Source organism: Cnephaeus nilssonii (genome assembly GCF_951640355.1).
Source record: "Cnephaeus nilssonii genome assembly, chromosome: 14".
Classification (NCBI taxonomy): Eukaryota; Metazoa; Chordata; class Mammalia; order Chiroptera; family Vespertilionidae; genus Cnephaeus; species Cnephaeus nilssonii.
The window spans coordinates 33,384,439-33,408,421 of NC_137085.1; the positions used below are offsets into that span (position 1 = coordinate 33,384,439).

General features: G+C 38.0%; 1 protein-coding gene across 3 annotated transcripts in view; it reads left to right on the forward strand.

Annotated features, from left to right (window-relative positions):
* Positions 1 to 23,983, forward strand: part of GKAP1 (G kinase anchoring protein 1) — a 59,494-nt gene that overhangs the window by 16,720 nt on the left and 18,791 nt on the right. Inside the window, exons 5-8 of one of the 3 annotated variants that reach the window (XM_079790321.1) lie at positions 6,688 to 6,765; positions 10,536 to 10,659; positions 12,875 to 12,897; positions 22,259 to 22,415. In XM_079790321.1, the coding sequence (XP_079646447.1) occupies positions 6,688 to 6,765; positions 10,536 to 10,659; positions 12,875 to 12,897; positions 22,259 to 22,415 (382 nt within the window). The remainder of the gene's footprint in view (positions 1 to 6,687; positions 6,766 to 10,535; positions 10,660 to 12,874; positions 12,898 to 22,258; positions 22,416 to 23,983) is intronic. The other 2 variants (XM_079790323.1, XM_079790322.1) reach the window with 2 other exon arrangements.

A 23,983-nucleotide genomic window follows, 5' to 3' on the forward strand; every position in this document is an offset into this window, starting at 1 on the left:
GAGAACCATTGACCGCTACCTCCTGCACGCCTCCCACTGGGGATCGAGCTCGCAACCCGGGCATGTGCCCTGACTGGGAATCAAACCCAGGACCCTTCAGTCCACAATCCAACACTCTATCCACAGAGCCAAACCAGCTAGGGGTGTATGCATGCATTTTAAAGATGACAGTACATCTGAGTCTGTGACACTGCTGTTCTGAGGAGCTTTTTGTATTGGTTTAATTCACGTGTTTGCTGCTTTCAATAAGAGGTTCTGTTTTTTGTGTAGTAGAAAAATAGATTGATACATTTATTATTGTTAGTTTTGACAGTTCAAAACAGTTGTTTTGGAAGTTTTTAATTCATTTCCCTTTTTACAAATGAGAGAGAGGGAAGGTAGAACAGGATTAAATTATTTTAAGTAAGGAAATTATGTTTGTAGGGCCAGAGGTCCTTTGTAAAAATACTGTATGACAGTTTTGCCTAAAAAAAGGACTTTGACAGGAAACTTTTCCTTTTCAACCTTGATGTGAAATAGTTTATAGCATTTGTTTGTTTCTTTAACCTGTTATTTTGTTTTTTTTATGCTTCTTAAATATTATTAATAACCAAACCAAGACTAACTTTTTTTTGTGTGTGTGTGCTTGGTGTCCAAGAAAATAACATACTGAGCCTGGAATGTACTCTAGGAGTTGCTGTATGTGTGGGAAATTAACAGTTACTTATTTGCTTACCTATTAAACTGACATTTGATCTATTGGGAATAAGTATTGCTCTAGAAGATATTCGGCTTAATAAAGTGGCTGTACCTATCACGCTTTGGTTACTAGTCTAAAAAGAATTAGACTATACTAAACTATGCTGTTAACATAAATTCTATTAATTATAGCATTTTCTTTAGGATTTTGTAGTGCCTTAGGCTCATTATGAGCAGCAGTTATTACACTAGAACTAACAAAAGTGCTGTTCAAAAGATATTTCAACATACTGGTATACTGGGTAAATCATTTTGTATTATTCTAGGGATTTTGATACTTTTTTTTCCCTTCCACAGCATTCTTTTGGTTTACAAATGTAAATATAATGATCTGTTCGTTTAGACAGTAATACAATTTAACAGCGTCTTCACCAGAAAGAATTTCTCCCAGTGGCCCATGGGCACTGGAAAATTAATGAAGGAAAACTATTCAGATTTTCACCAAAATACACTCTGTGTAATATGGGAACTTGAGCACAGTTATTTGCCTTTCTTCCTGCCTCTACTGATTGCTGCCAAAATGACATGGTCAGGACTTTGCCCTGACCTCATATAAGGACACATAGATAATATACCACCTGGAATCTACTTTACGGTATAGAGTAATATATTTTAAAAGTAAGGACCAGGCAGTGACTATACTAGGCAGAAAACATACAATTATGGTGGGCATTCTTTCTGAAACAGTAGGAACACAACTATGAGAAATTCCAGGTATTGAGGGCTGAGAAAGACAAAAACTAGATACAGATATTTTGCCTGTTATATGGCTGCTTAGTTCAAACACAAAAGAGAAATTAGGCTAAAACAAAGTTTCCTACTCCTATATCACCAAAGCAATAATGTAAATTTATGTCAGCTAAGCCTCATCATAAAATTTGAGAACTGGCATTAAACAACAACCAGATAGACAGTAAAGAACCATCTAGCCCACCTACTTATGAGCAAACACTAGATCTTAGTGATCTCAAGTCAAATGAAGAAATATTTCTGCTACATAAAAGGAAAAGAACATTGTACTTAGTGACCAAAGTGAAAGATTTGCTGCGGGGAATAGAATTTAATTTTAGACAGTCTCCATTTTTTTTTTAGCTTAGATAATAAAAACCAAGGGTCTAGAAAATTTTGTAAAACTCGGGGTGGGGGATACTAATCCTATATAATAAAAGGGTAATATGCAAATTGACCAAATGGTGGAATAACCAGTCGCTATGATGCGCACTGACCATCAGGGGGAAGATTGCTCAATGCAGAAACTGCCCCCTGGTGGTCTGTGCACTTCCACAGGGGGAGTGCTGCTCAGCCATAAGCCAGGCTGACAGCCTGGCAAGCACAGTGGCCCACCTCCACGGCAGCGCTAAGTCGTCAGTCTGACATTTCCTGAGGGCTCCCAAACTGCGAAAGGTGCAGGCCAAGCTGAGAGACCCCCTCCCCCCCCCCCCCCACCGAGTGCACGAATGTTTATACTAATCTATAATAATAAAAGTGTAATATGCTAATTAGACTGGGCATCCTTCCAGACATCCTTCAGGACAAAGCCGGGACTGCGAGGGAAACCCAGGTCCCGGGTGCCTGCTGGCGGCTGAAGGAAAACCCAGGTCCCGGGTGCCAGAGGGAAGCTGGTGCCGGCAGCTGGGGGAAGGAAGGCCTACTCTTGCATGAATTTCGTGCATCAGGCCTCTAGTGTTATATAACAAGGTGAAACAATAGACTGAGATGAAAAAGTGGCCGAGAGACAAATTGAAAGGGAGATGGGTAAAGTAAAAAATCTGGGAAGTACTAGTAAAATCATAGCAGAATTAAAAACTTCATTGGAAAGACTAAAGAACCAGAGTACACACTGAAAACAATTGAGTCAATTGTGTGGAGGAAAATTCGAGATAAATTTTTGCCAATAAAATTGACATAAGATTGGACACAGAACTAAAATCCAGCGAAGGCATAATTAGTGGCCCTGAAAGAAGTAGAACAGAGAGAGTCATTAAAGATAATATTGATAAAAAATGTTCAGAAGCTAAGACTTGAATCTGAGCTTGAAAGAAGAACTCAAGCTTTTTTAAAAAACTGAAGTCTTTGTAAAAGTTTTTAACTTTCAAAAAACAAAAGTTTTTAACTTTAAGAATGAGAAAACAAGGAAATAATACTATAAATATATGCATGAGAGAAAACAGATTGCCTACTAAGGATGAAAAGTCAGGTTGGCTACTTTATTTTTTTTAATATATTGATTTTACGGAGAGGAAGGGAGAGGGATAGAGAGTTAGAAACATTGATGAGGGAGGAACATCTATCAGCTGCAGGTTGGCTACTTTAAATGCCAGAATTGAAATGTTAGGACCAAAAATTCAGTATCTAGCCAAAATGTCATTTGTGTGACTGCTGATTAAATACATTCTCAGAAATACATTTCTCAAGCAAGGGCTGAGAAAACATACGACCACTATCCTTTTTGCAAATTTTTTGGAGATGTGCTCCTGTCAATTAAAAGGCAAATCTAAATAAAGAGCACAGCAATTGGAAAGCACCAGTGGTGAGTATTGAAGCCAGTTCAATATAGAATTAACTGTAAATAGTGATTGTAAATGTGGTTATTAAAGAGAACATAGCTGTACACCTGAAACTAACATAACTAATATAATATTATATATCAACCATCTTTTATATATATAAAAAGCCAGCAACCATAAAGTCGTAACAACCGGTTGCTATGATGCCCACTGTGGCCGGCGAACGGCCCGATCAGGTACATATGTCTCCTTTTTTCCCCATTGACTCAAGAGCTCTCTATGTGGTTCGCTGAGGCTGATCCCTGGCCAGCATTGCAGCTTATTCCTCTTCTCAAACCTGCTCTTTTCCCATTCTTCCCAGTTACTGTTCTCAAAAGTATCTATATATATAAAAGGCTAATATGCTAAATGTCTGACCGTCCAACTGGTCACTATGGCGTGCACTGATCACCAGGGGGCACTCAACACAGGAGCTGCCAAGCTTCAGGGGCGGTTCTCAGGTGATGCACCCCAAAACCAGAGAGGAGGGAGCCCAATTCCTCATGGAGCTGCACGATTCCACCGTTGACAGTGGGTTATGTTGTTGCTGGAGCACTATTGTTCCTGAATCTGGTTTACTGCACACTTGCATTTGCATTCCACACCCTATACAACAGCAACTTTGCAGAGTGCCCTCTTACACTCCAGGACCCTTCAGGGTCATGTCGGAGAGCCAGTTTTGGCCCAATCCCCGCAGGCCAGGCTGAGAGACCCCACCTGCCAGAGGGACCCTGCTCACTCTGCAGACACCCTTTGAGTTATGGTGCCACCCCAGGTGCGGCCGGCCGGGGAGGGACCACAGGAAGTTGGCTCCAGGGTGTGTCCGGCCCATCTCGCCCAGTCCCGCCCCGCTGGCCACCTTCTAATTAATTTCCTTTCAATGTGCACAAATCTGTGCACCAGGTCACTTGTCCTTTAATAAGTACTGCCCACTACTGGACTCTCCCACCCCGATCAAGGGTGGGCCGGCTGGCCAAACGCCCCACCCCCTTCCCTTTCCTCCCAGCCCCTCCCCCCGGCCAGCCCACCCCTGATCGCCCCCACACCCCAATAGGGGGCAGGGCTGCACTGGGCCTCTAGTACTTAAATAAAAAGTTATAAAACTGAAGCAGGAGTTCATGAAAGAAATCTTTTTCTTATAAAATTGCTTTAAATCAATCTGTAAATACCTGTGCTGAGGAGAAATGGAACATAGTCTCCTGGAAATTTTAGAGGATGCCTTGTTTCAACAATCAGGAAATATCAGAAAATCATACAGATTTTATCTTTAGTCCTAAGTTTTCTCAAAGGGGCTGTCACCATCATGAAAAATGGATCACTGAGACTGGGAGACTTGAGTGTCTGTTTATATATACAGGGTGGGGCAAAAGTAGATTTACAGTTGTGAGACTGCAGAAGTTTATTATATTATTATTTATGAATTACTGTATTATTTTCCATACGTGCAACTGTAAGCTCTCATGGGATGCAGTCGCTTCAGAGATTGGAGTCCTTACTAAAGAAGCACTTAAAGTCTTGGTTTATACCAGGGAATGAATGAATGAAAGGACAGACAGATACAGGCAGTCCTTGGGTTAACGTCAAACTCGACGTACGGCGGTTCATGGTTACGTCGCCATCTCCCATTTATTTATAAAAAAGTTCCGTCATTTCGACATATGTACATATATGCTTTAAGTTTTTTATTATTTATTTACCACAAGTAAAGGTCAGGAATTGTTATCTTTCTTTGACATTTTTTTTACTGTTTCACTTCATTACTGCTGTGTATGTGTTCCATGTGAGTGACGTAGGTGCTTATGTGGGTGGATTCCGATTTAGGGCGAAAATCGTGTTAAGTCGCGCTATAGGAACGGATCTCTGATGTAACCCAAGGACCTACTTACTGTATAGCTCACTTGAAGAATTTGTCTAAAATGAAATCCCTGTTTATGAAAACAAAAATTAGGAAGGAATAGGTCAGAGGAGTCAATAGGTATTTTAAATTTTCATATTAGTAACAAAATACGGTTATTGTTAGTTCCAAGTGTGCCTCTAAATTTACTTATGTACAAGACTTTTCATTTTATGAGTTTTAAATCACTTGAAGAAAAAAAAAACATGGCCAACATAGCAAAACTTAAAGTCCTTGCCGGTTTGCTCAGTAGATAGAGCGTCAGTCTTACAGACCAAAGGGTCCCGGGTTTGATTCTGGTCAGGAGCACATACCTCAGTTGCAGGCTCTTTCCCTGGTCCGGCCTTGTGCAGGAGGCAACCAATTGATGTGTTTCTGTCACCAGTGTTTCTCTTTGTCTTTCCCTCTCTTTTCCCCTCTTTCTGAAAATCAATGGAAAAATATCCTGGGGTGAGGATATTAAAAAACAAAAGCAAAAAACAAACAAACTTATAAAGCAAAGGATTATGTGATATACAATGAATTATTGACAATCACAGGGGAAATGGAAATCTCAAAATTAGAAGTTTTGCTTTGGTATCCTATATAATAAAAGGCTAGCCACCATGTAATGACCGGAACGACCAGAGACCAGAACCACCACGGCCCCTGGCAGGGCTGGTCCTGCCCCCAAGCAAGAGGTTAGGGGCGATCGGGCAGGCAGGCAGAGTGGTTAGGGGTCATCAGGAAGGCAGGCAGACCAGCAGTTAGGGGTGACTGGCAAGTGGTTAGGGGAGGTCAGGTAGGCAGGCAAGTGGTTAGGGGCGATCAGGTAGGCAGGCCAGCGGTTAGGGGGATTAGGTAGGCAGACCAGTAGTTAGGGGTGATCAGGTAGCCAGGCCAGTGGTTAGGGGCGATTAGATAGGCAGATGGTCCCTCGCCAGCTGGTCCCACCCCCAAGCAAGTGGTTAGGGGCTATCAGGTAAGCAGGCAGAGTGGTTAGGGGTGATCAGTTAGGCAGGTGAGTGGTTAGGGGCGATCAGGTAGGCAGATGGCCCCTTGCAGGTTTGGCCCCACCCCCCAGCAAAGAAAGAGGGAGGCCCAGGCCAGCCAAGCCATTGCACCCCAGCCTGTCTCCTGCAGAGGGAGGCCACCGGTGGCCGGGGAGGGGGGTCAGCATTGCACAGATGGCAAGCAGTGGCAGCAGCAGGGGTGGGGCCAGCTGCCTACAGCTGGGGGAAGGATAGCCCGGATAGGCCCTGATCTCAGGCCACGCCTAGGGACCCTACCTGAGGGTCCCGGATTGTGAGAGGATCCCTCCCCCACCCCCGAGTGCATGAGTTTTTGTGCACCGGGCCTCTAGTCTTCTATAAAATACAGGGTTCCTTACTTTGGCATGGATGATAACTTTGGAGAACCCAGACTGTTTTTTAATACATATTTTTCTTTTCCTGTATATATTGTCAATAGTTACTTTGCTAGTGTGGTATAATGCTATCATCTATTTATTGTGAAACTTTTTTTTTTTAGCTGACTTCTGAAATGTTTGAAGCAGATCTTGAGAAGGCATTGTTGTTAAGTAAATTAGAATATGAAGAACACAAAAAGGTATTTACACATTTATTCATTTAGCTATATTAGGTTTAAGTGGTCAAAAGTTAGGACCAACCTTCCCAAATTTTGTATTAAAATTTTCTTTAAAGTTTGTGGTAACAGAATATTATCATGCTGTTTTTACTTTGTTTTTGAATCAAAAAATAAAAACATAAGGTCTTTTTAAAAAATACTGATTTTTAGAGGAAGGAAGAGAGAGAGAGAGACATCAGTGTAAGAGAGAAACATCGATTGATTGCCTCCCTTATGTGCCCTGACCAGGGATCAAATCCCCAAACTGGGTTTGATCTTTTGATGTATGGGTTGATGCTCCAACCAACTGAGCCACACTGGCGAGGGTACACACAGTTTTTATAATAAGACTAGAGGCCCGGTGCATGAAATTCGTGCACGGGGCGGGGGGGATCCCTCAGCTCAGCTTGCATTCTCTCCAATCCGGGACCCCTCAGGGGATGTCCAACTGCCTCTTGCAATCTGGGACCGCTGGCTCCTAACCACTCACCTGCCTGCCTGCCTGATCACCCCTAACGACCTCTGGCTGCCTGCCTGATCGCCCCTAACTGCTCCCCTGCTGGCCTGATCACCCCTAACCTCCTCTGCCTCACCCCAAACCCGGGACCCAGGATTCCCTCCCTCTGGCCGGCCGCAGGCACCCAGGACCCGGGCCAGCTTTGCCTAGGGTCGGCCGCAGCCGCAGGCACCTGGGACTGCGGGGCGGGCGGCTTGTCCCTTTCTTGGGCTGCAGCCCCAGCCACTGGCACCTGGGACTGCGGGGCGGGCGACTTGTCCCTCTCCCGGGCCACAGCCTGGCTGGTCCCCATTCCTCTCTCATAGGCTCATTTGTGCCTGGCTGGTCCCCATTCCCTGCTCTCCAGTGTTGAGTGTCTGAGTAGTTCCTGCTCGAGGGCATGAGGGCCTGACGACCATTTGCATATTAGTTCTTTATTATATAGGATTATATAGGATTCTTCCTCAGGTTTTGAGAGACAACAGAAACATGTGGCCTAAGCTTTGTCTGATGATTTGGAATGTTTAAGAAGTTCCTTCCAAATATGAAGGAAAGAGAGGAAATTAAATTAACAGCAAATGATTTATTTTAACTTATTTTAAATGAACATAGAAAATAAATAGATTTAAAAATATAAAGTAATTATGAGTACAGGGACATCCATTAAGAGACCCTCTGCTGGAGATACACTATAATTAACTAAAGTAAATGGGAGGACATTTCTGATAATTTGGCCTTGTGAACTCAGCATTTGTCACTAAGCTGTGATGTTGTGCTGTGTGCTAAAGTGCATTCTACATTTCGCAACTGTAGGAACACTTAAGTAAAAAAGTAGTGTTGGTTTCAGTTTCTGTATTTAAATTGAGCGTTTATATTATCTTCATATTATTTAACTTTAGTCCTTTACATGTATTGGGAATTTTTTTATCTATAAAATTTATTCAACTTGTGATTACTCAGTAGTTAATCATAAATGGCCTCTGGTCATGCTTAGGGCCTTTAGGCTATGTCATTGTACACTAGCTTCTTCACTCAAGATGAAGGGAAGAGAATAATTAAAATAACAGGTAATGACTTTGCTATTTATCGTAGCTAAAGGGAAGAGGAAGAAAGCCAATGAGGTGGACTTTTGTACACTATATGTATTAGTTTAATTTTCCATGTCTCTCTATTCCTGTTATCCTGAAAAATCAAGAGTAACTGTAATTTTGTTGTTACTTGTCCATTTAGACACAAACCTGACAATTACAAAAATGGATACAGCTAGCTTTACTATGACTTAAATCATTTAATGGACTTTCAGGTAATACTGGAAATTTATCAAATTTGGTAGATAATATATCTAGATTCTAAGGCTAAAATGATTAGCTGTATCTTTAGAGGAGGAGTAGAGTAGATTGTATTATGAACTATCATGCATCCAGCCCGTTTTCTTGGCACATAAGTGTAGTACCCAAAAGCATTGGTTTGATCAAACAATAATGAGTCTCAGAGAATGGAGGAACTTCTTTAATCTGTGATGGCTAGTTTGATGTGATTACATTGATGTAGAGTCGTCATTGAGTTTTAAGTCAGTTAATTTAAAAACTATGCTTGGCTGGTGTGGCTCAGTGATTGAGCGGCAGTCTATGAACCAGGAGGTCACAGTTTGAATCCCAGTCGGCACATCTCTCTCATCATTGATGTTTCTATTTCTTTCTCCCTCTCCCTTCCTCTCTGAAATCAATAAAAAAAATTTTTTTAAATATGAAACCTCCCACAAAACTATACTTTAGCTTAAGGATTTTTGTAACTAAGGTTTGAGATGGCGTTTTCTATTCTGTTCTATCACTTATTCACCAATTATTTTTTTGAATAGATAAAATGTGCTAGGTACCCATAACAAAGATTAAGACATGGTTCCATTCCTTGGGTTTAGTGAAGGAAGACATACATATATTTATGGCGTATAGTATTGAGAGATGTATGTTCTCAGTGCAGAAGGAATTCAGAAAGTTGAAAGAACTTTCTGTGCCTTTGATGGGGATGGATTTTAGGAAAGGATTCTTAAAAGAGGATCTTTCTAAATGTATTAGAAGTTCACAGGTGGGTAAGAGGAAAGTTGGCATTCTCGGGAGGAGTGGCAAGCATATAAGCATATAGCATATTTTAAAAACTGTAATTTAGGGACCTGGAGTTGCTAGAGATACCGCCAGAAGAATAAGGTATAAAGAACCTTGTGTACCAGGCTAAGGAGATTAGGTTTTAGACATATACAGAGAACTATTGAATATTTTTAACTTTTAGATTGAATTTGGGTTCTCATTTTAGAAACTCATACTGTTGCAGTGTAGAAGATGGATTGAGGGAATAAAATTAGAGTGTTGCAGTGTCAAGCAAAAGAAGATAGGGGAAATAACAGAAGGTATGAAGAAAAGAGAACAGATTTAAGAGAGGCTTAGTAGGTAAACTCAACAAGATATACTAATTTGGATATAAAGTGTGTAGAAAGAGGAAGCAAGGATGACTGAGGTTTCTGGCCTAGATAGTTGTGTATGTGATGGTGGCATTAAACAGGATACTCAGTAAAGGATCAGTCCTTTCTAGGGAATTGGAGATGCTTAATGAACATCCCAATTGAGTTGTCTGCACATATGGAAATTATCATTGTATAGGTAGAACTTTAAACTTTGAGTTTGAAGAACAGTGGGTATAAAGCATAAGAATGGGTTAGAATAGAATAATAGTGAATAGCAGGTACATTTTTAAGAACAGAGTTAGGAAAAGAGAAGCTAGTGAAAGGAGACTGAAGAGTAGTCAGAAATGCATTGAGAAAATCAAGAAATGCTTGAAAAATAATGTCCTTTGGATTTGGCATTTAAATGGAAGTTGGCCTTCATTTTAGTGTCAAAGAACAGCAGAAGCCAGATTTCAGGGGTTTTGTGGTGTGTGTGTGTGTGTGTGTGTGTGTGTGTGTAAGCAAATTGATGGTGGATTATTGTTTTAAGTTTGGTCCAGAAATGGAGAAGAGGGTGGCAAGTTGGAGGGGTTAATAGACCAAGGTAAGCATCTTGTTTTTTATTTTAATGGTTAAGATGCAAGAGATTGACTATAATAAACAAACAGGTATCTTTTTATATAAGTTGGCTAGCCTTAGTTTTTATGTTTTATTTGCTTTTTATCTTTAAAAAGAAAATGTTAATAAACATATTACCTGTTAGAGAGTTAGTTTTACTACGGTAAACTAAGCTTAATGGTTGTCTATAATTCTTTTCAGGAGTATGAAAATAATGAAAATGCTTCAACTCAGTCAAAGGTTGTGAATAAAAAAGATAAAAGAAAGAATCATCAGGGAAAAGACAAACCTCTCACAGTATCACTAAAAGATTTTCAATCTGAAGGTAATATATGTGTGAAATCAGTATGTAGAGTAACTGTTCTAAGTCTTTGTTTACTTGATTTGTAAGTACCTTTCTAATTTTTAAAATAAGTAAAAATGGTTTTGTTAATCTGTTACTTAGAATGTAGAATGTAAACCTGTTTGGAAATAAACAATTTGGATGTTAAAGTAATTTAAATCAATCATTAAAACCCCATAAAACTAGAATTTATCTTTTTGTATTTCTAATTTTATCCCTTTTCTAAAACACACTGAAAAAAATTTACATTTGTAGTTTTTAAGTCATTATGAGACATATTTTTGTCCTTATACATAAAGTGATTTGGCTTAAACTAGATCAGGAATAGTATCTTTAGGTTTTATCCATTATTGGTCAACCTCCTCAAATTATCTGGAATTATATCTTATAAAATTAAAATACAAATTTTTAGAATGAGAATTATTACCAGAAAATTCTTTATAATATCATTTGTAAATTTTTTTTATCAAAAAGAGAAGATAGAAGAAAATTATACCATCCACTAAATTTTTGAAGACGGACCACAAAGCACTTTACTTTTGATGTTGGAAATGATGAAAACCCTAGATCTCACACTATTCATGTGTGACAACTTAAATATAAATTAGTTAAAATGAACTAAAATAAAAATTATTTTTAAAGGTTGCATTAGCCACATTTCACATGCTCAGTAACCATGTGACTAGTAGCTTCTATCTCAGACAGCAGTCAGAATATTATTTTGAACAGCACTGTGATTATACCAACCAAGTGGACAGCTGTTTGTTCAATGGCAGAGCAGCATATTTGATTCATACGAATTTAGTGTTAATACATTGGGCATTTGTTCTGTGAGGATTAATAATACCATAGCAATAATCTCAAAAATAAACACCTTACTGGTACTGTTTTCAGAAACAAGCCTATTTGTGAAAGTAGGAATAAATTTAGAGGATTATATTGCTTTCCGTTAAGGATCAGGAAAGTTGCTTTGTTTTGGAGTTAAAAGGACCAGATGTATGCTAAAATAAAATTTCCAATTTTAGTAAGAAAGATTTTATATAAGAAATATTTTCTTAAAAATTAAGCAGAAGCATGTAAAAAACACTCCTTAATTTATTTTCCATATGTTTGATTTATTTAGTGTTATATAAATATATTAGATGAATTGAGAAAGATATCAGTATAATACTGTTAAAGGGGAAACTATACAACTATTGTAAGACGTGATTAACACATTCTTCCTTAGGTTCTGGCATTGTATGCTAAGTAGAATAGGCTAGTAAATTGTAATCTACTAGGATTTGGTAGTTAGATCTGAAACTTGTGATTTTGACATTTACTATCTTTATGGACTCTATTCTGATTAGTGGATGCTTTAGAGAACTGGTTCAACTTTTAACTTCTCAATCCTAAGAAAGCAATTCTATTCAATTATTAGTCCTTGAGAATGGAGAATTTTTGCTGTCCACAAGAAGCCTTATTAAATATTAGATATCCTGATCATTTTCAATTTAAATAGGAACACTTGCTCCCTATTTGTACTTTAGTTTTAGTCTTCTGTGTGGATTCCCTTATGTCTTCCTTTTCCTCATTCTGTAATACCTTTTCACAAATGCTGTTGTTACTAAGACAATGATTTGTTTAATCTAGATATATTTGTTTTGCCTTCTTTTTGTGTTCTATAAATATACATTAATTTTTAGAATTTTTATAGTATATCAAATCACTATGATGCATTTTTTAAAACAAAATCTAGCTAATAGTTTTAAAGGACACAAATTATTTGACTTTTTATTTTATTCCACAAAGGCAGTGATCTGTATAGTTTTTGCAGTCATAGTATCCTGTGATTAGATTTTAGACATATTTTGTGCCCTGTCAAATTCTCTCCTCCTTCCAAACATACTATGTGAAACCAAAATTTAAATGATGTGGAATTCAAATGTTTAAAATTTGATACCCCTTGTTATGGTTGGCATTTACTGGGATATAAGACCTAGTCCCAAAGCTGAACAAATTAATAGTTATATACTGAATTTTAACATCTTATCTTTAGAAGAGTAAATCTGATGAATCCTAGGCAACCCCCAAATGACTTCTGAAACTCATTATAATTTTGAAATTCTTTTGTTACTTTGTTTATATATTTTTTACATATTAAAATATTTTTATATGTTAATTTCCTTCAATGAAGTGTCACCATTCTATTTTACAGATCACATTAATAAAAAGACAGAGGTAAGTGTTGTAACCATCTTTATTTTAGAAAATATTTCATGATTATAAGAATAATACTTCAGTGTTTAGCAGTAAGTCTTTTTTTGAGTCATGGTCATTTACAGAACAACCCATAGGGTTTTCATGAGTAAACTCAATCATGTTTCTGGCAATTATAAGGATATAAAATATATGGTGTTAGAATAAGCATATGATTATTTGCATGAAATATAATGAAATGTCATTTGGCTTTAGCATCCTAATTTGTGTGTGCCTGTGAGTCAAAAGGTTGTGACATGTTAAGTTAAAACTTTAGGGAAAGTCTGTATTTTATTTATCAGTCTGTATTTTGATCTTTATTAAAAACATCCTGAAATACCATGTCTCTAGGTATTTTGGGATTAAAAAATTGTGAGGTAAACTTTAATTATATAGTTTATACCCAGAATAAGATTAACCTGATCATATACTTTTCTTACCATTCATCTTTAGTGGGTAGTATAGCTATAACTTCCTAGTGTTCTTGGCACCTTTTTAAAAAATTCCATAAAGCCTCTACAAACCCTTTAGAATTAGGAAATGAGACTACTATACAATATATTTTAATATTGAGGGTGGTACTAAAAATTGTTGAGTTCTTTTTACTTCTTTAGGTAATAATTGAAAGTTTTATTATTCTTATATGATGTATGTGTATCTTGTCGATAATTCCATTATTTGATTTTTTAATGGCCAAATACACTGAGTGGCCAGATTATTATGATCTCTGAACGCATAATAATCTGGCCACTCAGTGTATATCCTATATAATAAAAGACTAATATGCAAATTGTCCCCTCAACCAGGAGTTTGACCAGCAGGCAGGCCGGCCAACTGCCCATGTCCCCTCCCCCTGGCCAGGCTGGCCGGACCCCACCATGCACGAATTCATGCACCGGGCCTCTACTATATATATTTATATACACTGAGTGGCCAGATTATTATGTGTTCAGAGATCATAATAATCTGGCCACTCAGTGTATATTTTTTGGTTTCACTTTAGAACACATACATGGTTCTTGATCATTTTTTGTTGTTTCATGCATTTGCTTGACAAGTCAGGGATATTAAATTCATATATATGAAAATAAAATTTAAATAACTGTTACTATATTAATAATATAATCCTTAACTATTCACAACAAACTCAGAATTAATTTGTTGGTGAAACAGATGTTAGAAATTCTTTTGAATTTATTTACAAACAACTGTCACCAATTTTTAGATTAAATTTAAATGACCACAAATATAGACTATTAATTTTATGTTTGAAAGTGGAAAAACATGTACTTTTGGATTGATTCCAATTTTTTTAATCCACTGATTTAAATGAACGTTAGCTTTATGTGAATAAGCAAGTAGATAGAAAATGGTACACCATATTCCTAAGAAACTACCCCCAACTGTTAGTGGAGGAAAAAATAATTTTTATAAACTGTTCTATGCTTACTTTTTCTTCTTTACTGATTTGAAAGAAGGGAAAAAAAAAAAAGGCAGTCTGACCAGGATTTCATCTATTTAATATATGTACTTAATCTGAGTTGTATTTAAAGAAGCATAGGTATGTGACATAGCCTATATTTTGTTTTTCATTATAATTTTAATTTTGAGATTGAGAAAAGGTTTTATTTTAAACTCAGCAAGTCCTAGCATCATTATGTTGAGTAGTTCTTCCTTTTGCTTTTCTCCTCTTTTTAAAAATTAAATTTATTGGGGTGACATTGGTTAATAGGATCGTATGAGTTTCAAATGTGTATTTCTATGATATGTGATCTGTATATTGCATTGTGTGCCCACTACCCAAAGTCAAACCATCTTCCATGATAATATATTGGACCTCCTTGATCCCCCAATCCCCGACTCCCTTTCTTCTGGTAACCACCATACTGTTTATGAGTTTCAGTTTTATTTCCCACATATTGAAATCATATGGTCCTTAGCTTTTTCTGACTGACTTATTTTGCTTAGCATAATATTCTGAAGGTACATCCATGTTGTCACAAATGGCAATATTTTATCTTTTCTTAAGGCTCAGTAGTATTCCATTGTATGTATGTACCACATCTTCTTTATCCAATCCTCTATCGAAGGACGCTTTTGTTTCCATGTCTTGGCCACCATGAATAATGCTGCAATGAACATAGGGGTGCATATATCTTTGCGAAAAAAATATTTTTTAAGTAGATACCCTGAAGAGGGATTGCTGGGTCATATGGTAACTATTCTTAATTTTTTGAGGAACCACAAGACTATTTTATATAGTGGCTGAACCAGTTAGTCTACATTCCCACCAGCAGTGAATGTGGGTTCCCTTTTCTCCATACCCTCTCCAACACTTGTTATTACTTGTCTTGTTGATAATACCCATTCTAATAGGTATGAGATGGTATCTCATTGTAGTTTTTCTTTGCATTTCCCTAATAGCTTTGAAGTTGAACATCTTTTCATATATCTGTTGGTTGGTTGTATGTCTTCTTGGGAGAGGTATCTGTTCAGGTCCTCTGCCCATTTAAAACAATTTTATTTTGTTGATAGCATTACAGATGTCCCCCATTCCTATCCCCCCTTTGCTCCCTTCCACCCATACCCCACCCCACCTGCACTATTGTTTGTGTTCATGGGCTATGCACATATGTATATAATATCTTTGGTTAATCTCTTTTCAACCCCTTGCCTCCCTTCCCTCTGAGATCTGTCAGTCTGTTCCGTGCATCTATGTCTCTGGACCTATTTTGTTCATCAGTTTATTTTGTTCATTAGATTCCACATGTAAGTGAGATCATATGGTATTTATCTTTCTCTGACTGGCTTATTTCACTTAGCATAATAACATCCACGTCTTTCCATGCTTCACAAAAGGTAAGATTTCCTTATTTTTTATGGCCACATAGTATTTCATTGTATAAATGTACCATAGCATTTTTATCCACGCATTTACTGATGGGCACTTGGGCTGTTTCCAGAACTTGGCCATCTATAATAATAAAAGGGTAATATGCTAATTAGACCGTATGTCTTCTGGACAACATTCTGGACGTCTTTCCTGACAAAGCCAGGGTTGGAGGGAAGCCAGCCTGGATCCCGGGTGCCTGTGGGCGGCTGGAGGAGGAAAGCAGCCCGGGTCCCGGGTGCCTACCGGCAGCCGGAGGAGGGAAGCCCAGGTCCTGGGTGCCAGAGGGAAGCTGGTACCGGCAGCTGGGGGAAGGAAGGCCTGCTCTTGCATGAATTTTTGTGCATCGGGCCTCTAGTTATAAATAATGCTGCAATGAACATAGGGGTGCATATATTCTTTTGAATTGGTGTTTTGGGGTTCTTTGGATATATTCCCAGAAGTGGGATCGCTGGGTCAAAAGGCAGTTCCATTTTTAATTTTTGAGGGAACTCCATACTGCTTTCCACAGTGGCTGCACTAATCTGCATTCCCACAAAGAGTGTACAAGGTTTCCCTTTTCTCCACATCTTCACCAGCAGTTGTTGTTTGTTGATGGTAGTCATTCTGACAGGTGTGAGGTGATACCTCCTTGTCGTTTTAATTTGTATCTCTCTGATGATCAGTAACTGAGTATTTTTTCCTATGTCTCTTGACCATCTGTATGTCCCCTTTGGAGAAGTGTCTATTTAGGTCCTTTGCCCATTTTTTAATTGGATTGTTTATCTTCCTTTTGTTAAGTTGTATGAGTTCCTTATATATATTGGATATTAAACCTTTATTAGATATATCATTGCCAAATATGTTCTCCCATACAGGGGCTCCCTTTTCATTTTGTTGATGGTTCATTTTGCTGTGCAGAAGCTTTTTATTTTGATGTAGTCCCATTTGTTTTTTTTTCTATTTCTTCTCATTATAACAGTTCCTTAAGCATTTCTGAAGTGCTGGTTTGGTGGTGACAAACTCCTTTAGCCTTTTTTGTCTGGGAAGCTCTTTATTTCACCATCTATTTTGAATGATAGCCTTGCTGGATATAGTAATCTTGGTTTGGGGTCCTTGCTTTTCATTACTTTGACTACTTCATGCCATTCCCTTCTGGCCTGTAGAGTTTCTGATGAGAAATCAGATGACATCCTTATGGGAGTTTGTTGGTAGGTAACAAATTGCTTTTCTCTTGCTGCCTTTAAGATACTCTCCTTGTCTTTAATTTTTGGCATTTTAATTATGATGTGTCTGAGCATGGGCATGTTTGGGTTCTTCTTGCTTGGGAGTCTGTGGCTTCTGAACTTGTGTGACTTTTTTGTTCACTAGGTTAGGGAAGTTTTCTGCTATTATTTTTTTCGAACACATTCTCTAGCCCTTGCTCACTTTCTTCTCCTTCTGGCATTCTTATAATGTAAATATTGTTGCATTTCATGTTGTCCCACAGTTCCCTTAAGCTGTCCTCCTGTTTTTTAATTGATTTTGTTGTTGTTGTTGTTCTCTGATTAAGTGACTTTTTTTCTACTCTGTTTTCTAATTCACTGATCTGATCCTTGGCTTCCCCTAATCTGCTGTGTATTCCTTCCACTGTGTTCTTTATTAGTGCTATGTCATTCTTCATAGTTACTATATCTTACGATGTTGAGCATATTTGCCACCAATATTTTGAACTCTATATCTGATTAATTTCTTACCTCCATTTAATTTATCTCTTCTTTTGGATAATTTCATCTCTCTCTTTTTTTTAGAATTCTCTTGTTCTTTCGTTTGGGTGTTTTTTTTTTTTTTTGTCTCCCCATTTTGGCTGCTTGTTTGCGTTTGGGACTATGTAATTAGGTAGATCTGCTATGCTTCCCAATCTCTGTTGCAGGACAGTGTCAGATGCTGTTTTTGTCTGTCCCTGCATACCCTGTTTGGAGCTATCAGCAATCCAAAGCTTGTGTCTCCCTTTGCTGGGGCTGGGTGCCTTTGGAAAGGACCAAGATGCGCACCAAGGTCTGCTTTACCTAGCAGGGGCAAGGCATTTTTCAATAGGGTGCAGCAGCTGCCTTTCCCCCAGGCAAAAACCACCTGGATAGCAAAGGTTCACCAGAGACAGATGCCCTCTGTAGCGTGAGACAATGACTCAGCACAGGAAATCCAGGTGACTGCCTTCAGAGGTCTAATCCCAGAGGCCCCAATCCTGGCTTCTGCTCACACAGCACTAGTCCACTCTGTCACCCCTCTGTCAGAGCCCAAGGGGCTGCACATGAAATTTTGTGTGTTGGCCCTTTTAGAGGATGCCTGACTTTCCAGCTGTCTCTCCCTGGCAGACAGCAACCCTGCTGCTATTCACAGCTAGAATTACGTTGGCACCTTTCTCAGTTCTGGTGGTCTGAGCTGGGGAGCCCAGGTTGGGGTTTAGACTCCAGAGTTCTCAATGGGAACCCCCCACTTTAGCTGCTCTCTGTGGGAGCCCAACCAGCCCTTTCGTGCCTCTGCACTTCCTACCATTCTCTGTGCGGTCTTTACTTTCCGTCCTTGGCTATCTAGTCTTCAGTTGATTGATTATTCAGGATGGTTTTTCAGTATTTTAGTTGTAATTCCAGTTTGGTTCTGGGAGCTCATCAGTGTAGCATCCACTTACTCTGCTGTCATTTTGGAATTTCCTCTTTCTTTGTTGATGAGTCTGGTTATAGGTACATTGATCTTGTTTATCTTTTTTTAAAGGTATGTTTTTATTGATTTCAGAGAGTGGAAGGGAGAGGGAGAGAGGGATAGAAACATCAGTGATGAGAGAGAATCATTGATCACCTGCCTCCTGGATGCCTCCTACTGGGGATTGAGCCCACAACTCGAGCATGTGCCCTGACTGGGCATCAAACCATTTGGTTCATGGGTCGATGCTCAACCACTGAAGCACACTGGCCAGACTTGTTTATCTTTTTAAAAAAACAATTCATGGTTTCATTGATCTTTTTTATTGTTTTATTTTTTAGTTTCTGTATCATTTATTTCTGCTCTGATCTTTATTATTTCCTTCCTTTTATTTGGGCTTTGTTTGTTGTTGTTTTTTTAGTGTTGGGTTAGAATGGTTTATTTGAGATTTTTCTTGCTTCTGCAATGATGTGAACTTCCCTCCCAGGACTGCTTTTCCTGTGTCCCATGGATTTTGGGTTGTTATGCATTCATTTTCATTGGTTTCCAGGTAATTTTTCTTTTTAAAAAAAATATTTTTTATTGTTGATAGTTACTATAAATGTGAAGGCTTATGTATAGACTCTCAATTATGTTCCAGAGATCTATAGGGCTATACTAACAGAACCACCATTATACTGTCTTTTACATTATATGCCTGGCATATAATAAGTGTTCATAATTTGAGTTAAATTGAAATTGAATTGGCTAGATAATAAATTTTAAAATCTGTGGTGTGTGTGTGTGTGTGTGTGTGTGTGTTTGCATGTGTTTGCTTAATCCCTTCATGTTCTTTCATTCAGCCCCCAAAGCCCTTCCCCTCTGACAGCTGTCAGTCTGTCAGTATAACCATGCCTTTGTTTCTACTTTGTGGACCTGCAGTCTTTAAGGAAGTGAAATCCAGCGGCTAATTAGTTGCCATTATCATGCTATTCCTTCCACAGAAGCTCAGCAGTGTTTTAAGCATGTTGTTTTAAAATGAAATCTTATTGGAATGTACCTGAATTATTTTTTCAAGCAGTAGCCTTAGTAGACTTAGACTCATGGGCAAGTTTATTTAACTTTCCTGAGGCCATGATTATTTTGTGGGAAAATAATTCTTGTTCTATCAACCTCTTATAGCGTTGATGAGATTCAAATAAAGTAATGTTTGTGTAAGTTCTTTACAAAATAGAAAGTGATGTACAAAATTTTAAATGTCATTTTGTGTATTTATTAAACACTGATACATAATTTTTTTCTCTAAAACACTTTTTAACAATGTGAAGGGAAAAGGATGAACAGTCATTGAACTGTTGGGTCATTTGCTCACAAATTCAATTAAGATGGATAAAATTAGGACTTTTGTAGCTCAAGAATGTAGGACATAGGTGGAACCAATGAGAGTGACATTTTCTTTAGTCCCTGACTTCAAAACAGTAAGTTGGAGAGGCAATGCTACTTTTCTTGAAGAATATGTAAGTTTTATAATTTTATGTAATTGAATAGATTGTGATAAAATTTTATCTCTATGATTAATATATATAATTTATGTAAAATTATTTTTAAATGCATTGTAAAAGATTAAGCGATACAAAACTATAGTAATCAAGCCAGTGTGGTGTGGTGTAATGGTAGGTATAAAGTTTGACAGAATTAAGACTCCAGAAAAGAAACCCTTACACTTACTTTCAATTAATTTTGAATAAGGGTGCCAAAAGAATTCAGTGGAGAAAGAATATCCATATGAAAGAGAATGAATTTATTGGGGTGGTGAACACACAATACAGTGTACAGTTGATGTGTTGTAGAATTGTACACCTGAAGCCTGTATAATTTTGTTAACCAGTGTCACCCAATAAATTTAATAAAAGGGGAAAAAGAATGAATTTTGACCCCCTTTTTCACACCATGCACAAAAAATAACTGAAAATGAATTACAGACCTAAATGTAAGAGCTAAAACTAAAGCTCTTAGAAGAAAATATAGGAGTAAATCTTTGTGACCTTGAGTTATACAGTGGTTTCATGGATAAATTGGACTTTGTAAAAATTAAAACCTTTTGTGATACAAAGGACACCTTCAAGAATGTGAAAAGGGAAGCCACAGAATGGGAGAACATATTTGCTAATCATACATTTGATAAGAGATTTGTATCTAGAATATATAAAGAACTCTTAGAACACAAATATAAAAGCAACCCAATTAAAAAGTGGACAAAGCATCTGAGTAGACATATTCCAAAAAGATGCAAATGTCCAATAAGCACATGAAACAATGCATCAGAGAAATGCAACTCGAAACCATAATGAAATAGCTCTCCACACCTACTCCAGTGGCCAAGTAGCTTAGTTGGTTAGAGCATTATCCTAATAGGTCAAGGTTGCAGGTTTGGTCCCTGGTTAAAGGCACATACCAGAATCAACCAGTGAATGCTTAAATAAGTGGAACAACAAATCAATATTTCTCTCTCTCTCTAAAATCAATCAATAAATAAAGACAGCCTTGACTGCGTGGCTCAGTTGGTTGGAGCATTGTCCTGTACACCAAAAGGTTGGGGGTTTGATTCCTGGTCAGGGCACAGACCTAGGTTGAGGGTTTGATCCTGGTCTGGGTGTGTACAGGAGGCAACCAATTGATGCTTCTCGTTCACATCAATGTTTCTCTCTCTCTTTCCCCCCCCCTTTCCTTTCTCTCTAACAATCAATAAAAAAGAGTTCCGGCCTGGGTTCCATTTCGGTCAAGGGCACATGCTCGGGTTGCAGGCTCAATCCCCAGTAGGGGGCGTGCAGGAGGCAGCCCATCAATGATTTTTTCTCATCATTGATGTTTCTATTTCTCTCTCCCTCTCCCTTCCTCTCTGAAATAAATAAAAAAATATTTTTAAAATATCAATAAAAAAACATAAAAACATATCCCTGGGTGAGGATTAAAAAAAAGATAATAAGTGTTGGTGAGAATGCTTTGAAAAATTATCTGGCAAATCCTCAAAAGATTAAACATAGAGTTACCCTGTGTCTCAGCAATTTTATTTCAAGGCATATAACCTAAGATAATTGAAAACCTGTCCATACAAAAACTTGTGCATGAATATTTATAATAGCATAATTCATAATAGCAAAAAATGAAAACAACCCAAATGTCCATCAACCAATGAATGGAGAAATAAAATGTAGTGTACCCATCATTGAGATATTGTTTGACAATAGGAATGAAGTAGTGATACATGCTATAATAATAGATGAACCTTGAAAACATTTTGCTAAGTGAAAGAAGCCAATCACAAAAGACCACATATACCGGTATATGATTTCATTTATATCTAGATGTCTAGGATAGGCAAATCTATGCACACAGAAAGTAGTCTTGTCCAGGAGACAACTGAGACGGGAGGTATTAGAAGGAAATGGGGAATGACCACTAATAGATTCAGGGTTTCTTTTTGGGTGGTGAAACTTACAAAATTGTGGCTATGGTTGCACAACTCTGTGAGCATATTTAAAACCATTGAATTATGTACATTAAAAGGGTGAATTGTATGGTATATGGATAAAACATTTTTTAATCAAGCGATATCCAACAAAATTATGAAGAAGTAAGAAAACATTTCAAAATGTGTCTCTACTGTTTTATCTTCTGAAGATAGAGGAGAATTAGATAGTTGATTGTCTCTTAGTTACCTTTTTTCTTTCCTTCTCCTTCTAGGGGCTGACTAGGCTTATTAAATGCATACACTTTTGTGTTGAATGATAGTAAATCACAATTCATTTTTGACAGGAATTGAGTTCTTCTCAGACTTTAACACATGATGGAGGATTCTTCAATAGACTGGAAGATGATGTTCATAAAATTCTTATTAGAGAAAAAAGAAGAGAACAGCTTACAGAATATAATGGAACAGATAATTGTGCAGCTCATGAACACAACCAGGCATGTAAAATAGAAAATTCTCTTAAAATCACAATAAAACTAAAATACATTTTTCTTTTTTAAAAAATATAAGCAGTGGAATCCAATTATGATTTTAATAAGGTATAGCTATAGGATTTGTCTTAGTTGTAGATGTTTATATTAAAAAGTGTGAAGTACTTCACTAATTGATGAATACTTATTGAGCATGTGCTATATGCTAGGTAATATTAGGCTCCAATGGAGGGGAATAGGAATACCAAGATGGATAAGTCCTTCTTTTCCTTAGACACTCAGTGGGGATTGGAGGAGGTAGACCTGTAGAAATAATATCTTTCAGCATGATGAAGACTTTAAGAGAGATATGAACAATAAAGAGGTTTTGAATAGAAAAGGTAATAGATCACTTTGGTAAACTGTGAAAGGTACACAAAGAAGTGACACTTGGGCCCCGCCGGTGTAGCTCAGTGGTTGAACATTAAGCCAAGAACCAAGAGGCCACTGGTTTGATTCCCGGTCCGGGCATGTGCCCAGATTGTGGGCTTGGTCCCCTGTGGAGGGCGTGCAGGAGGCAGCTAATCAATAATGTTTCTTTCTCATCAATGTTTCTATCTCTCTCCCTTCCTCTCTATCTCAAAAAGTCAAAATATATTATTAAAAAAAGTGACATTTGGGATGGACTTTGAATGATGAATAAATAACTAACAAAGGCCCAGTGTTATGAAAGGCCTTAGACTAAATATTCATGAAACTGAAAAATTCTGCATCTAAGAAGTACAGAGTTCTGTTTATGTAAAAATAAGTTAGAATTTTATCCTGTAGACCAGGGTTGCAGACTATGGCTCACAAGTCAAACCTGGTTAGTAGTCTGTTTTTATAAGGCCCACAAGCAAAGAATGATATTCGCATTTTTATTTTTTTTCTTTGTATTGAATTTATTGGGGTTCCACTAGTTAATAAAGTTACACAGGTTTCAGGGGCACAATTCCACAACACATCATCTGTACACTGTGTTGTGTGTTCACCACCCCAAGTGAAGTCTCTGTCCATCACCATTTATCCACCCGATACCTTTACACCTTCCCCACCCCCTCCCTCTCCTGGCAATCAACACACTGTTGAATTTTTTCATTTTTGCTCAATCCCTCCACCTCCCACTAGTTTCCTACCCCCTCACCCCTCCGGCTATCAGACTGCTCTCTATGAGTTTGTCTCTATTTTTCTTGTCATTCACATTTTTTAAAATATTGTTTTAAAAAAAGTATCTCGCCTGTCCAGGTGGCTCAGTTGGTTGGAGCATTGTCCTGTATACCAGAAGGTTGCGGGTTCGATTCCTGGTCAGAACACATACCTAGGTTTAGGGTTTGATCTCTGGTTGGATGTGTATGGAAGGCAACCGATAGATGTCTCTCTCTCCCTCCCTCTCTCCCTCTCTCTCTCCCCCTCCCTCTCTCTCCCCCTCCCTCTCTCCCTCTCTCTCTCTCTCCCTCTCTCCCTTACTCTCTCTCCGTCTCCCTCTCTCCCTCTCTCTCCCTCTCTCTCCCTCTCTCTCCCTCTCCCTCCCTCTCTCTCCCTCTCTCCCTCTCCCTCTCC